This window comes from Oryzias latipes, chromosome 3 (genome assembly GCF_053564925.1).
Source record: "Oryzias latipes strain Hd-rR chromosome 3, Olatipes_Hd-rR_3.1".
Classification (NCBI taxonomy): Eukaryota; Metazoa; Chordata; class Actinopteri; order Beloniformes; family Adrianichthyidae; genus Oryzias; species Oryzias latipes.
In genome coordinates this window covers 14,137,741-14,154,861 of record NC_136239.1, presented here as the reverse complement: position 1 = coordinate 14,154,861, position 17,121 = coordinate 14,137,741, and the positions used below count along the sequence as shown (strand labels likewise).

At 40.0% G+C, this 17,121-nt stretch overlaps 1 protein-coding gene across 23 annotated transcripts in view; it reads left to right on the top strand.

The window, feature by feature from the left end:
- Positions 1-17,121, top strand: part of neo1a (neogenin 1a) — a 216,798-nt gene that overhangs the window by 77,053 nt on the left and 122,624 nt on the right. For all 23 annotated transcript variants that reach the window (XM_078944218.1, XM_078944216.1, XM_078944222.1 and 20 more), the window contains exon 2: positions 6,678-7,001. In XM_078944218.1, coding sequence (XP_078800344.1) covers positions 6,678-7,001 — 324 coding nt within the window. The remainder of the gene's footprint in view (positions 1-6,677; positions 7,002-17,121) is intronic.

Below are 17,121 nucleotides of genomic sequence, written 5' to 3'. Positions count from 1 at the left end.
CTGAATTTAGCCAGACCCACTATGGGATGCTCCGAGTTTGGAGTGTCAAATCCCCCTGAGCCCCTAAAATGAATAGAAAACCATGCTAGCTTCACATCAGTTCATCTGTCCAAATATCTTCACCTTTAATCTATTTGGTGAGTCAATAAAGTTTTATGTTAAACGCTATTCCTAAAACTGCGCTCTGCATTTACCGGGCTTGGGACAGGCACAGACAGGATGCTGGTTTGTGCCATGTTGAAGCTGCATTTATCTCTTTTTTTTTCTTTTTTCATCTTTTTGGTCATCTGTCTGCCTTCCATCCTTGTGTTGTTTTTGTATTTTATTTTAGTTTTTAGTTTTTATTTATCTAATTTTTTTTTTTGTAGCCACAAGGGGGCCAAAGTCTGGGTCCCCCTGTGCCGGTTCCCAGCCGGGATAAAATACAGGGTTGTGTCAGGAAGGGCATCCGGCGTAAAACTTTCTGCCACACTTAAAACACTTAAAACTGCATATTTAGAAGAAAAAAAAAACTCCATCAGTTTGACAACATTACAGTGCTGCAAAGACATCACTGAAGTTAAAGATGGATCTAAAAATCCTCCATGGGTAGTTAGTGAACAACTGTGTTTCCATAGAAATGTCCATCACAGCTTTGCCTGGTTATATCCTGTTGTTTGTTCACCCTGTGTTATGTCTTGCAGGAGCACACATAGGCTTTTTTTTTTTTTTTTTTTTGCAGAGGCATGCTTTGAGGCCTTCTCTGTAAAAGCAGGATTTTTATTTCTGGGTTATTTCATGCTTGTTTTGTGCTGCTTCATGCTTTACCTGCAGCTGTTTTAGATCTGGGATCTCAGAGTCTAGCATTTTATTTTTTTAAGCTGTAGCTTTTCTTTTTCAAATTCATAATGTCTGACTAGATCGGTTGTGTTCAGAGACACTCAAAATTCTTGATTTTTGATATCTGGATGTTATGTTATTGATCTGCCCAAGAAACATCGTTTTCCTTTTTCTGCTCATCTGCATAATAATGAACTCTTCCTGGAGAGTTGCAGAGGCTGGAACTGATGACATTCATCTTTAGATTTTCCTTCCATGTCATCTGCAGAGATACAAAGCTGCTTTCTGAGAATGCCGTTTGCTTCACGACATTGTAGGTCTCAGGGTTTTGCCTTATCCCACAGCTGTGTGAGCTGAATCTCCATGTTAAGCTTAGAGCTGGGCGATAGAAAGAAAAACTATCGTTAAAAAATGATATTACATTAAATACAAACAGAGAGGAAGTCACAACATAACGAAAAACAAATGTTTGTTTTTGTAAGGAACTCCTGTATTGGTTTCTAATTAATCTTTGCTCTCTGCTTTTGGCGTTTTGACGCCGTCTATGAAATGTTTGATTTTCAGTCACAAATTAGTTTTTTTCAGTTTTTTTCTGAAAAACGCCCCCATGAGAAAAGGGGTTTCAGTCAGTCACCTGTAGCCTGAACTAACTGTACAGGGAAGCAGATTGACAGAAAAAGCTCTTTTTTTCCTAATTCTGCCTCCAGTTGATTAATTTTTCCATGAAATCATAACTAACAGCCTAAAAACCTGATCATGTTTTGGATTCTTGACATTGACAGTAAAGATGCAGTGCTCTCACAAGGGAGTGCCTTTTTTCAGCTCAACTCTGTGATATTACAAAAGGCACTACTAATAAAGTTCCTGTTATTATATTTATAAAATACAGTTTTTATAAATATTCTATGAATTAATTTTGTTGCATTTATCTGCTATGTCTCAAAGTCAGCTCTGTGAAAATATAGTCTGATTTTAGACCGATCCATTGAACGGGCGCTAAAAAGTTAACTGGGTTGAACTTTTTCCAATCAGGGACTCAGCTTTCAAGCGTTTGAAAATTGATCATGAAGGTTTAATTTTATTAATTATGGTTTGTCCATGGCTGGAATTCTATGACACAAAGTCTTTCAGTAAAATTAGCTGCGCTTTGACATTTCACACCAAGCCTCTTCCAAATGTAGGTGGTGGACATGCGCTGGTGGAAAATGAAGAAGAAGCCCCTACCTGTTTGTTCAGTGTGAACACCATGTACAAAAAGTATGATCAAACCCGTAATCAGCTCGTTCTTGAACGCTCATCACATGCCCGTAGTGTCCGCAGCTTTAGATGTAATACCTGCCTATATTTCTAGACACCCAGCTTGTCAGCTTATCAGTCACCATCTGACACGGAACCCAAGAACCTTGTATGACTGCTGAGAAAAGTGGGTCTCACCTCGATCTAATCAAGCAGACAACCTCATTTTGCAGCGCTGTGCTCTCTGCTCTCTCGTTATCATTGGAAGCTTCACAGTACAGGTTCCCATTTTTCAAGCATAGCTGGGCAACACTGCAAGGTCTTGATAGTTTTTTTTTTTATTTTTGGATTACACTATGCATCAGTGCTTTACTTTTTACCCACAATGATTTTGTCCAAATAAATACCAGAAATCAAAAAAGGATTTGTTTGTTTTTTCTCATTTCTCCTCTTTTTCAGCTTTGCAAGGTTAGACGGTTCACTGCAGTGTTATGTGTGAGTGAACATTTCATTTGGGAAAAAAATACATATATATTGTGTCAACAGTTGTTATTTGCTAAAAGTAAGCTTTTCTTTCACTTAAACTCTGCCTTTAACCTTTGACGGAGAGGTCAGTCAAACTACACAGAGACGGCCTTGACTCCTGGTTGGAAGCTGAGCCTCATCAGGTTCATTTAACCTGCCTGCCCATGTTCCATGCTCCCATGCAGCAGAGACTGGATCCATTTACTAGTAAATATAGGCAGGCTTTTTCTCACATTGATAAAATTGCTTTTGCTTTAACCTCAAAAGCTTGTATTGACACAAAGTCTAGGTGTTTGCTCCCTCATGGGACCTGAAAAAAAAGACAAGTTTTTTTTTTTTTTATGTAAGCTCTCAAACATGCCGCCACGTTTTCTAAAAATAATCTGGCACAGCGCCTAATGAGGAGTTGCTGCGCGTTACCCAAGATAAAAGGTCTTTCATTGAGCTTACAGAAAGCAGCAGTTGTGATTCCTGCTTTTTGCAAAAATAAATGTATAATAAACTCCATTCAACGCAGTGCCAACTTTTTCTTTTTTGACGTCTTCTCTTATAGGCCTGCACAATGAACCGCAAATTTTTCATCATTGCGATATCAGCCTGCATGTGCTATATGCATATCCCACAAGACGGTGTAAATAAACTGTGATAAATGGTTATCTTAAATATTTATACATACGCTAAAACTATCTAATGGCAGCTTGAAGTATTTAATGAATCAAATAGAGCCCTTTAGGCTGTTGACCAATCAAATGGAGCCCTTTTAGATTAGAGGCCCGCCTAGACGAGGGTGACTTGTAGAATTACGCAAAGTTATTTTGACTTTTGTTTAAATAGAACTGTTGCAGTGAAATGAAAATGATGTATTAGTCGTTTTTTTTTTGTTTTGCTCTTTCATCATCAATATTGCCAGTCATGACCAACATTGCACCTTGCCATTTTCCTCAAGTTGTGCAGCCCTAGCCTCTTTTCTAAGAGGATAATATCAATAGTTGTATTCAAATGTGGTTTTTACTTTCTAAACCACTTGCTTTGTCTGCAGTAGATGACTTGTTTGTCTACAATATGGCATTAATTGGTTGTATCGATGGGTTTTGTAGAGAGGGGGGCTTTGGGGACTTGGCTGTCTTTACTTTTCATTGTCCTGCTCTGCTGACAGTGGGCTTTAGCATCTGGAACTTGAAGGAAATCCTTCCCTATTTGGTTCCATACAGCAGAAATAATACAGCAGAAAGTAAGCCCCACTGTTCTCAGAGATGAGGATAAAAAGACACCAAAAGCGTCTGTTTTGCCTCTGATAGGATGCGGCAGGACCTTCAAGTCCTTTCAGTTCTCTGCTCCCGTAGAGAGGAGCTGAAGATGGTCTTCTGCCTGGAAGAGAGCCAAGCTTGAAGGGGGATGCTCTGCACAGACCCACTGTTCCAGCTGCAAAAAAGCAAAGATGATTAAGCATGTCATAGTCCCTCTGTTCTGTCAGAGCAAAGGACCCCCCCCCCCCCCCCCCCCACTGTTGCATCACTCCGAGGTCTGAGTCCATCTGCTGTGCACATCAGAACTTGAATTTATCTCTGGCTCTGTCATTCTCTCCCAAATGTGATGCAGACCTGCTCTGAAGTTATGGCTAAATCCGCTCATTCTGACATAAAGGCTTCATGTATTAACACTAGTTGAATTTGGGCGTTAAAGTTAATTCAACTGAATATTTTACTTTAAATACGACCTTCTAATTATGTACAAACAGAAGTAATTGCTAAACCATTTTGCTGTTTCGTGGCTTCTTATTTACAGAAAAGGGTTTGTGATGTCATATCCTGCCAAGACTGCAACAAACTAAAAAGTGGTTCTTCTTCGGATGATCTCATCCTCGCATTTGATCCCACAAAGACAGGGGGTTTTATTCGGTCAGCCTTTTCTAACCGGTCATCATTTTGTACTGTTGGGTTTATTTTAAAGTCTTTTCAATCCTCTGTTCTGCTCCATTAGTCTGTTATTGCAGCGATAATTGCACAACTTTTTTATATTTCTAGATTGTTTAGCGTTTACTGTAAAAGTAGAATAATTCTGTCAGCCACTTTCAGCCTCGTTTTGCTGTAACCGTGCTTTGAAAGCATGCCGAGGATGGGCAGCCTTTTTGTTACCTTAATAGGCCATGTTTTACACCGCTTCACTCTTTGGCTCTCACACGAGGGAACAGAGAAAAAGAAATTACCTCTTCGTAGTTAAACAGCCAAATAACAGGCATGGTACCTTTTTGTGGAGATTCCCCATTTTCTAATTTTCCATCGTCTATTTTTCTCCACCCTGGAGACATGACATTTTCTTAGGAGAGAACAGGCATATTTTAAACTGCACTCAACACTGCACACGTTGCATTATTGAAATTTGTTCATGACCCCCTTTAATAAATCCCCTATCTTAAACCCATACCTGCCTGGATGATAATTGGCCTTATTTATCTAAACAGAACAACTGTGCAGCTCAAAGGTTGGCAGAGCCTGAATAATGGATTATCACAAAGCTATTGCATTTACTAACTTTGGCACAACGCATGTCAATGCCATGTGGCCATTCTTGATCAGGGAAAGGAAATGAAAGCTAGACTGTTTACAGACTCCGGTCTGTTCTTAATAACAAAGCAAGACGTGATTTTAACTTGCCAGGGAGGCTAGACTAGGTTAAATTTGTCAGTTCATCTTTCCCAGCTCCACTGGGGCTTGTGGTTTCATAATAAAAAAAAGTCTTTTGGAGACTATGGGATCAGCCTAAGCTCTTTGGCTAAAAGGATGCAACAAACAAAAAGATGTTTTACTTTGGGAACATTTCGTTACAGTTCCTGGAGTACAGCAGTGTTTATTTATATATAAAGTGAACTCTTACATATCATCTTTGGAAGTATTAGAAATTGAGATTTGCAGTCAAAGTGGAACTGAGGAGGCAGCATGTTTTTCTAAAGTCGACTACTGCAGATTTCTCCCATGCATTTGTCTTTTTGACAGTTCTCAAAGCTTCTTTTACATTTGTTTTTAGTTTTTCCGGTGTAGTGTGTTGAAGCTTTTCAGTTGATAGAAAGTAAGGCATTAACTCTTGCTGTCTTGTGGAATAGTACTAACCCTGTACAAGAAATTGTAAATTTGTCGTCATCGTCATATCAGCCTGTTCAATCTATGCATTGAAAAGAAAACAGTGTAAAGTCACAAAGTGGTTACCTTAAGGACGTGTCACACAGTCACTACGTACATTTTGTACATATTGCACGGATGAAAATTGGTCATACGTGGATACACGTGGAAAAAATGAGAAAAGTTGGGGTCTTTACATGAAATTTTCACAGATGTATCACGAATGAACCACGTTTAAAACATGGAGGAACATGAACAAAAACATGAGCCCTACACAATTATTGGGCTGTTTATATGGAATTCATTGGTGATTTGTGCGTCAATTACGTAATTTTCGTCATACGTGCACCATATACGCGATATAAAAAGTCATACATCAGTGGTATGTCTGTGAAAAGTCCATTAGACACACGTGGAACAGTCGTGGATGCAAATTTGAGTATGCATTTTGCAAAAATCAAGCAAAATTGCACAAGATGTACCTAATAATTCCATTTAAACTACGTAAAATACGCATTAACCAAAAGATTTGAACAGGTAAAAACGGAATTCATGTAAAGTCTTTACACGGTTATACAACCTCACGGTAGTTTGAAGTATTTAATGAATCAAATAGAACCCTTGACGCATTTGACCAATCAGATGAACCCCTTCATGTTGTTGACCAGTCAAATGGAGCCCTTTTATGTAAAATGCCCACCTGCTATTTAGACATTGGTCATTTGGAGGAGAATTTAAGTTTTGTTGAGTTTTATTTAAATACAACTTGCAGTGAAATGGAAATCATGTTCATGCATTGCTATTCCTATCGTCATAGCAATATTAAACTCTATCAAACGTTTTCCTCATATGATGGAGCCCCAAAGCATAAACATGCTAGTTTTTTTTTACATCAACAAAACAAACCCCAAAATGACTACCGTTACATCATCTGGAACAACCAGCCTTTGGCTAAGTACACCTCTGCCTGCTCTATTCCAGGTTCTTCAGCGCACCCCTTCAGCCCCTTCTGGTTCACGGTGGAGCCCCAGGACACGCTGGCCGTCCGGGGAAACCCCGCACTGCTCAACTGCTCGGCCCACAGCGACGGGGCCACGCCGGCACGCATCAAGTGGAAGAAAGACGGCACTTTCATGAGCCTAGTTTCAGACGAAAGACGACGTATACTTCCTGACGGCTCGCTTTTCTTCACCCACATCACCCACTCAAAGCACAACAAGCCAGACGAGGGCATCTATCAATGTGTTGCCACCATCGACAACCTGGGCTCCATTTCCAGCCGCACAGCACGACTCTCCGTAGCAGGTAAGACTGCCGGATTTGCACAGAATGCCTCCCATTAGAAGGCTGATTGACAAAGTACTAAATCTTTAATTATCCTAGTTAACTCACAGCCAACAGGTTCTTTGGTCGCTCTACTTTCAGTTTAGTTTTTTTCTCTTTTCAGTTGTTCTGTAATTCCTTCCATTTGTTTGTTTCTCACCTGGCCCGGCTCTCGAATGCACCGCCTCACTGGATAAACGCTTTGAAAATGAGGTCTGTTATTTTTCATTACATGGCCGACAATGTGACCTTGTTCAGCTCGGGAACAGCCGGTGACATCGGGATTATTGGGTGCTTTCAGTGAAGTCATGCCCTGAAATTCAATTTGTATCTGAAGGAGCCCCAAAATGCATTTACCGTGAGGTTCCTAGTGAGCCTCGCTCTGTCGGCTTTTACAACGCCCACGAGAGGCCTCTCATTGTCAGCGGTAGACTACATTATATAGCTGCTGGTCGTTGAACGCCTTTTGGAGGTTAGTCTGCAGCTCTGCCCTAATCCATATTTACACCAGTGTTTTGGGAAACAGCCTCAGTAAAAAACGATGCAGCTCTCTGTGCACAAAACTCAACAAACAGTAAAGGTGAAAACCAGCTACCGGTAGTTGTTCACATTTCATAAGTGGTGAAAATCTGTTTTGTTATTTTCCTAATGTGGACAGTCAAAAGGTACGGCCCCTCCCTCACATGTTGGGACAGTTGAGCTTTCTGAGCACACAGAGCTGATCTGATTACAGTCGTAAAGGAGCTGGCGTAGCAGCTTTCACAAAGACAGCAGAGGATATGCTCTGGATTCTGCCACATCAGCCACTTCAATCTCTAATTTGTCGCATCAACCTTTCTAACATGTCTTTGGCTGTGCAGCGGTGATCAAAACAAGCCACGTAGGAAGACATGTCAGGGCGCTTTCATGCTAAGATAGTTTCTAAAAAAATGTTGCTTCGGGTTTTCTGCTTTCACACCACACTCTGACCAAACCGCACAGAAATGGCTCATAGTTAGAACAGCTGCTCCTTTGGCAAGATTAAATGTAGATAACAAAAGATTTAGGTAGTTTCTAATAAATAATATACACCATGTTTACAGATGAGACATTTTTCAAATAGTACATCTAAAGCTACCTCTCAGTAACGACTGCTCAAGCAAACACTTTCAATAAAAAGTCTATGTAAATGCACATAAATGCGCATTTTGGGCTTCCATGTTCAAAACTCTCACATCCACGCATAGCTATATTTCTATGACTCTTTTTGGGCGCGCGGCCATTGAAGTTAAACCAGGTTGAACTTTGACCATCTAGGGACTCAGAATAGGTAGTGAAGTATGGATGTCCTTTTTCATTCAAGGAAGTGCCAACCATTTGAAAATTGATCATGGAATGAAGAAATTAATAATTGCGGTTTGTGTCTGGCCGGAATTCTACACATCAAGACTTTCATATATCATGGAAAAAAAAGACTGGAGCAAGATTTGCTAGATTTGGCATTTCCCACTAAGCTTCTTCCAAGTGTAGGTCATGGACATGCGCTAGTAAGCAGTGGAAAAAGAAGAAGCCCCTCCCTGCTTGTCCAGTGTGAACACCATGTGCGTTCTTGAATGCTCATCACATTCCCGGTGTGTCCTTTCCTTTGGGATTCACAGTTTTTCTTTCTTACAGAACTCCATGGTGCATATGTTGCTTACTCTGGTTCATTGGTTAGCCTATTAGCATTCACACTATCTTGAACTGCACCAGAGTTTACTTCCAAGTGAACCAATATTTGGTTTGGTCCAGGGTTCAAATGAGCTTTTATTGCAAAGCGGACAATCCAATGAATCAAATGCCAGCGTGGACCAAACAGCCCTGGCGTTAATGCACCCTTAAGTTTGGCATTGACACATTTTTTAGTTTTGACGCTGCAATATCGGCCAAGTAGATATCAGCTCATGTTGTTGTAAAATTGCACAGATGGCACAAAAAAATTGGACAGAATGCCAAATTTTGTTGTGTGTGTGACAATCTCCTGCCTAGAAGATTATCTTTTGTGAAAAAGACTCATGAAAATGTGGAAAACCCTTTCCTTTTGTCCCCATTGCATCAGTTTATTATTAAATATAAAGAGGCTATTTTATGCTTTTTTGATCTAATGATGCTACAGTTTTCATAGACTTCATGTGCTGTTGCATCTTTGCTTTTGCTTTTATGTGATATATTGTTGGCAAAACCAGTGATTACTGTTTATTTGAATTTGAGTTTGGATGCTTTGCTTATTGCCAGCCTGATAACCTTCAGAATGGGATCTATTTAGCTGGTCCACAGTGTGAATAATTCTTGACCCCCACCACTGACATGTAATGCAGAGGGGACTTGTTAAGTTCCTGCAGCAAGAAGTGCTTTTCCATCAAACAGCAGTGCAGCCAGTGGGATCTGCCCGAGTCAACCATGATGGGGTGTTGGATTCAATCAATTTCTGTGTGAGAGAGGGAGTAATCTGTCAGCAGTTACAGGCACATACACTCATCGGTGTGGACCTCCACTGCAGCACATGGGTACACGTGTGGAAGGCGTTGTGTCCATGCTCCTGCGCTTATACAGATATGCCCAGTGGCTGCTGATGTATCTCCAGCTTCCTGGCAGGTGGCCAATAAAAAGGTTAATTGCTGTGTAGAGCGAGCAGGTCATTAGGCCGCCATCAGACCCTGGAAGGATGGTGCAGGCAGAGGCGGAGTGGGCGTGACCTCTGAGATGTAATGAGGGAATGAGTCACGGATGGCTGCCGTGGCGGGGAGCATATCTGACAAATACCAGGGATTGATTGCAGCAAGACGTGGTGCTCGCTCTACTGTGGAAAACACTTCCACTTTGGCGCATTCGCACGATTGCTGGAGCTCCTCAGCTTTGGCTGTTTTCTTCTAGGTTCTGCTCCATGCTCGAGTTTTTATTTTATTTTGATAATTTTACACAAACAACAGGAAGGAAAATTCAATAGAACGCTCCAAACTAGAACTTCAACTAAAGCTTTTCATTCAGCTACAGATTTTTCACACAGAATCCAATTTTTTTGTCATTATTTTGTTAGAGATGTGAAGGCACTTATTAGTGTATCATAAAGGATTAGCAGGACTTTCCCGCATTGTTCAGAGCTCATTTTGTGGCTCCCAATATAAAAGGTGGGTTTACTACACAATGTTTGTAAGAGTTTTTGTCTGCACAGTCTGAAAGTAGATAAAAAAGTTGTGATAATAAACAAAATAGGTTGGGATTTGTCTAATGTATGGGAATCCAGAGTGTGGCAAGACAAAGAAATAGAAAATTCAAACACTAAGGGAGCAAAAAAAAAGTGACAAAGCAGATGACCTGACAATGGAGAACTAAAAACCAAACAACTAAATACACTGTGGGGGGTAATTGACAGAAATGAAATCAGCTGTTGATGATTGATCATCCACCTAAACCTGGTGTGACTGATCCTACGTTCACACTGGGCATGTGACTCACACATGTGGCATACATTTAGTCCAGTTAACAACTGGACTGTTGCTACTCAACGCTAACACATGTCCACCATCTGTAGCTGGAGGAGACGTCCGTACTTGCGTAGCTACACGTGGACGCCAGAATTTTGACATAGAAGCCCGAAAGGTGCGTTTACATGCAAAGACTTTTCATTGAATGTGGTTGAGGAATGAACATAGCTTAACAGGTTGACAACTACAAAGCAAAGGATTACGAGAACCTACAGGAACCGAGGAAATACAGGTCACAAAACCAAATCCAACAGCACAATCTTCACAATTTAATATGGGGGACATAAAACTAAATTGGGACTGATTGGACACAAAAAGATAGCACATGAATTTGCACAAATTTGCATGAACATGCAGCATGTGTAAAACTAGACATCCTTATTGCTCAACATTTAGTTAGTTTTTTTTTATTTATTTAACATTTTCTTGTAGTTAATTTTATTTTTCTAGTGTTTTTTGGGTGTTATTGACGTGTTCGCCACATGGCAGCATGCAACATGCTTTGTGTGTTCTATTTGCTCCTGCTTTGTCATCCAGACTGTGTGTTTTAGCCTGTGTGTGCACAGTCATGTGCTGTGGAAACACAAGCAGGCTTAGATGAAAGAGAAAGAGAGCGTGGCCTAGTGGGGTGCAATCTTATGTATTCGGTTTGTGTCTGGAGAAAGGGAGGCAGAGAGAAATTATAGGGCATAGAATGAGGAGCGGCGTGCGGCGGTAATAGCCGGGACACGGAGCGAGACAGGAGTAATGAGAAATCCCATCCTGACTGTCTACTGTGCTCCCACGCAGCCATTGCCTCCTCCCACTGGCACGCTTTGAACTCTTTTCTCTTTAAGAATCGCTTGAGGTGAGCCCCACCTCTTTGTAGCTAAACAGGGAAACCCCCAAAATGAGAAAAAGGGAGAATCTATTCCCCTCCTGTCTCTCCCACTTTCTAGGAGTCTCTTTGTTTAGCTTCCCTTCTGACCTTCGTCTATATTGATGATGCAATTATTTTCTCAGATTTCTCCTCTTTTTTTTGTTGTGGTTTTTCTCTGCTCTGTGTGCTCCACACGCTTTTATTGCAGGATATAGATAAAAACAAAGACGGCCACCAGACACAATGTTTTGATTTCACACTCCAATGAGATCTCAGTTTTTTTTACCACACAGTTGTAGAAGTGAAAAGGGCAAACGGGCCAGAATAATCTGATGGTTGGGTGTCACCGTGTATTGTAGAACAGCCATCATTCGATGACGTCAATACAGCATTTGGAGAATTTCTAGCTGTCTTCAAAGCCTTTAATCCTTTTTTTAAAGTTGCGCTTTATGTGTTCCTGAAGTCTGTGTCACACAGCCACTATGTTCATTTTGCACGTATTACACAGATGAAAACTGGTCATAACTGGAAAAAGTGAGAAAAGTTGTGGTCTTTGTGTTAAATTTTCACTGATGTATCACAAATGAGCCAGGTTAAAACCACAGGAGAAGTACGAAAAAACCACGCAAAAAACTCGTAAATTAATGTAGAACATGTACCATGCATGATCATTGCGCTATTTATATGCAATTTATTAGTGCGTCAATTACATAATATACGCATTTATGAAAAGTCATACATCGGTGGTATTTGTGTGACAAGTGCGTTGGGCATACGTGGATCGGTCGAGAACCCACACATTTGCGTAGGCATTCCTCAAAAATCACAAACAATTGCGTAACATTGACTGCATAATTCTCAACCAACCAAAGATTTTGAACAACTCAAAACCGAATTTAAGTAAAGATCTGTCAGCCGAAACCCTCGACAGACATCTGCGCACACCGACAAATGACCGACGCAAGAAAGACTTACGAGCTAGGTACAGTATATCACACTTGTGTCACGAAAGACCCACATTTCATACGTGGAAAATGTTCAGATTGCACGACAATGCCTTTAATTATCTTTAATTACCTTTAATTACCTTGCTGTCTTTCTGCGTTGCCTCCTCTTATACCTCACCTGTGTTTACTCAACATCATCATTTTATTCTTCCAGCTCCTCTGGCAGAAAGTCCCTGTCAGTGTCATGAAAAGTGGGTTTCCCGTTGAAATGTCTGCTGTTGACTTGTGCACACATACATGTAAATCCTTAAAAAAACAGGCTAAACACTCTGATCTGAAACCTTTTGTCATTTTTTCTTCCCACAGTAAGATACAAAATTGGAAAAATATTTAAGCAATGCAGCTTCAGTTTACAGTTTGTCATACAAAGGACCGATCTTTATAAGCTGGAAATCCGAGCAGCTGTTTACAAGTCACTCCATCAAATTTGTTCTGCTTTTGTGAAGCAGAAATCATTTAGAATAAATGAGATGGAATAATCATACCACAGTTTGAGTTACCATGGAGAGCAGGATCAGTACAAATAGAGGCTTGTTCTGCTGAATCAAAGCGAGAAACGGACATTCTTTACAGACATAGTAAACGTTTGTTTTGTTTCCATACATTTATCAGATCTGAAACGGTTCTCTTCTTCACTATTAGGTACTATTGTGTTTATTACTGATAAATATAAACAGATACCGGTAAGAATAATAGATTTGATGAAATTTATTTTTTTTAACCAGGAAATGGATGAGTCCAAAAAAAGTTTTTGTTTCTAAATAAAAAACAAGATTTCTAATGAGTAGTATTTTATGACAAACACTGCTTATAATACTAAACTGAGATTTCTTTTTTTACTTGTGCCTTTCTCTCTTTAGCCAGGTATGAAGGACACTTGTCAACTTAAAGAAAAATCATCCCCAAGTTTGTGGTAAATTTGTGAAGATGGACAAAAAGACTCATATACAGCTGTGTTGAATATTAAAACTTAGCCCATGGACAAACTTTGAGATTTTTCCATGGCCACCTAGTGGCTATCAGATGAATGGCAGTGGCTCCAGACCCCGGCGGGTTCTATTCTTTTTTGTTGTCAGGGGCATATGTTGTAATACAGGGCAGTCCAATCTGTGTCCTTTGAGATCTACCTCCCTGCCTGTTTTCATCCATCCATTCAGCCCTCGGCTCTGGTTAGCTGACTCAGGTGTTTCCAAGTTCTGATTGGACGAGCACACCTGTTCTAGGTAATATGTCTGGTCTGATAGTCCTCCTTGATATTGGACTACATGAAAATGGTCACAGTCTCTTAGCATATTTGTAATTTCATATTGCATTGAAAAACTGTGCTGTTTTCCACTTGCCCTGGAAGCAGGGTACCTCATTGTCAACTTTTCTTTTTTATATACAATTAAACCTTTAGAAATGAGCTGGAAATTGGATTTGCGCTAATAAATTCGCTTAATGGCAGAACAACAATTTTGAAAAAACTCGTATTTATCGAAAATAAGCTTTTGCACTTGTAGGAGGTGGATTTTTTAAGGCGTATCGAAATTGACACATTTTACAAAACTAAAAAAATTAATTTTGTGTTTATTCAAAAAATTATGATTTAATCGGAATAGTCTAATTGCCAAATTCTATTTTTTCCATTTATTCTTGTATTTTTTTTTTTGCATATATGTTGATTTTATAAAAGGAGCCTGCGGGCCGGTGGAAATTTGAACCTGGGCCGCATTTGGCCCACGGTCCGGTCTTTGGACATGCCTGTTTAATGGGTTTGGGATTTGTGAGGGATGTTGGACACAGCCATTGTCTTCCTTGGGCTCCTATTTATGTAGTTTCAGAAGAGACCAGACACACTTTTGTTTTCTGCAGAGCCCCATAAAACAAGAGGACAGGTGTTAATTAAACCAAAAATCATTTGGACTCAGCATATACCCACTTTGTTACAAACAGCTTTTTGTTTCACTTTCAGTTTTGACATAACAAGACGGCAGATTCCACCAGTGCTGGTTTTTCAGGCTTCGCAGTATGAGAGCCTTAACTCAGTTTCCCCTCTGTCTTATGACACATGTGAGGAAGGATGGAAGTGACTTGAAATAATTCAGGAAGGAGAGACAGTTACAGCCGCACTTCAACTAAGATGATTCTCTTCTGAGGCAGAATTGAAAACCCATCCTGGGAGCACAAGTAATAAAGAGGGAAAATAATGGGATTGGGTTAGAAAAAGAAAACTGCATTTGAGCTGCTGGATCATGCTGCAAAGATGAGACTGTAGAGGAAGCAGGTAACGGATAGGTATAAGTGTATGTGTGGGCACATCTTGATCTAGTATGGCTCTTCCTCTCCTTTTCTGCAGTATAACACTTGAAAGAGAGTGTCGGCATGAGTCTGCGGGGATGGAGGTAGATGGCAGCTTGCATTTTACGTGCATTCACTGACTGATTAGGTCCTTTGGGTAGGTGGAGAGGCTGATGGAGACCGCCATATCTCTGTTCTGCAGACACCTCAGTGACTGCTGTGTATTTCTGTGTCCATGTGTGGGTTTTTGCCCCATTGTAGATTTATTTTCTTTGTTTTTTTGTGTTTTATTACATACTAGTTTTTTTGTGTCTACATGCATGCGCTGAAATTTTAAAACAGATATTAAGCAGTTAGATGAAAGGTACTTAACGCATGGAGATATCATTTTATTTGGTAAATTGTTATGATAATGATTGTTTCTGAAAGTTGTTCATGTAGGTTCTAAATTGGTATATTATATGAAAAAACATATTTTAAGATGCTCTCTACCGTATTTATTTCAAGATAGCTGCCTATGAAATCAAAGAAAATAAGAAAATAGAATTCATGAAGAAACTACACATTCTATTATTTCGTTTTTGGCAGTGTAACAATTCATTTTAAGAATGATTCAATTCATATCATAATATGTGTTTGCTGGTATGATTTATAGTCTATATTGTTGATATGATTGGATCCGATTCACTGACCTAAAATCGATCCAAGACATCTTTATCTTTATAGTAAAGCCGTCCCCTCTTCCCCTCTTTGTTGCTGAGAGCAGGAAACAAGAAGATTGTGACCTTACTTGCGTATTTTCCACATTACATATACGCTTTTTCCAACAGCATTTTTTGTCCGCGCCTGAATCACAATTTGAATAAATAAATATCTAGAAAATGGACCTGTCCAGGGTGCCCCCTGCGTTCGCCCACAAGCGGCCGGGATAGGCTCCGACAGCCCCATGACCCAGAAAGGGAATAAACGGAAGAAAATGGTTGGATGGAAATATCTAGAAATGCAATTTTAAGATGAATTTTCTTTATATATGTCCTCCATCATCAGAAAAATGCCACAAGAACATGTTAAAATCACCAAAAACGTGATTATAATCAAAGTGGGTCTTTAAGACTTTCGCAGTTACAGTTAAACCTTTACTACTGTGCCATTAGAAGTTTACTTTTGTTTATTTTTTGTCAAGAAGTAAATGTAAAACAGTATAAAACTGAAGCGAACTCATTCCCTACTTCTTTGTACATAGAACAAACAGTGCTTACAATATTTTTTCCAAACACAGATGGAACACACGCAGGCTCACAAATGCTTCCAAAAACCCAAACTAAAACAGCCCCTGATTTAGAGAAGCATCTTTGTGGTAAATCCAGACAGACTCTGCTGTTGTCCAAAGTCAAAAACATTCCCCTTGGACACAATAAGAAGGTTTTGTGTTATTTCTTCCAAATAGCCCAGCAGACACACTTGTAATTTTCACAAAGTGATTCCTGAAACAACAATCCTTCTGTCTGCACCGACTGCAGATCTGCTTGGCCTATCTTGTAACTTTTTGATGGTGCATTTATCAAATCCTCTACTGAGCTGCTTTAGAGTATTTTCAGTTGTATTTTCTGCAGTCAAATGTCAGCAGGAAAAGTCAAATGGCCTCTGGATGGAGTTCTGTGTTTACCGCATGGATGTTTTATGAAAAAGACAGCGTCCCAACATAAAATATACACAGGAAATTCTCTGAAGCCCTGAAGCCCCTGTACAATAAAATCCTTCAACACTGTAATAAAACACAAAGTAAACACATTATTTTCTACACAAAGATGAGACTTTCTGGTCCAAATATGTCTGAATTTAGATCATTTTCAGCTCTTCTCTATGCTACTGCAATCACCATGTGCTAATGAGAGTGATAATTGACTGCTGCGGCCAGCAGATGACGAACAGCTGCCCCTGCTTTCTTGATTTTTTCTTGGTTTTTGATCCCCATCGTGCACTGCTGACATGCATTTGAAGCATAACCTGATTTGTCTGCTGGAGGCAACTGTACGTCAGTGTAGAGGCTCGGAGCTTTGCATGCATCATCAGGGATTTTTACCTAAATGCCCCCATTCTCGCTTTGGACACGAAGGAGGGAATCATGGTGTGGGTGACAATTTGGCTGCTGGGACAACATGCTAATCTGCCTCAGTGTTTTGTCTTTCAAAGGCGCGTTGCTGCCATCTGCTCGGAAAAATATGTCTGGACGTGACCAGCATGAGTTCTGGATTTTGTTTAATTTTGAATTTTCCATTTAACTGATGCTACTGTTTATTTTTTCCTCCCGAACAGTTTCCATGGAAGCAAATGGACATATGAATGAATAGATTTGTAGTCTGCAGGGATTCCTTTAGCGAATATCATGAGAGCCATGTGTTTGTGTTTAATAGAACATCTGTCTTTGAACAATGACCTGAGGACGACTGACT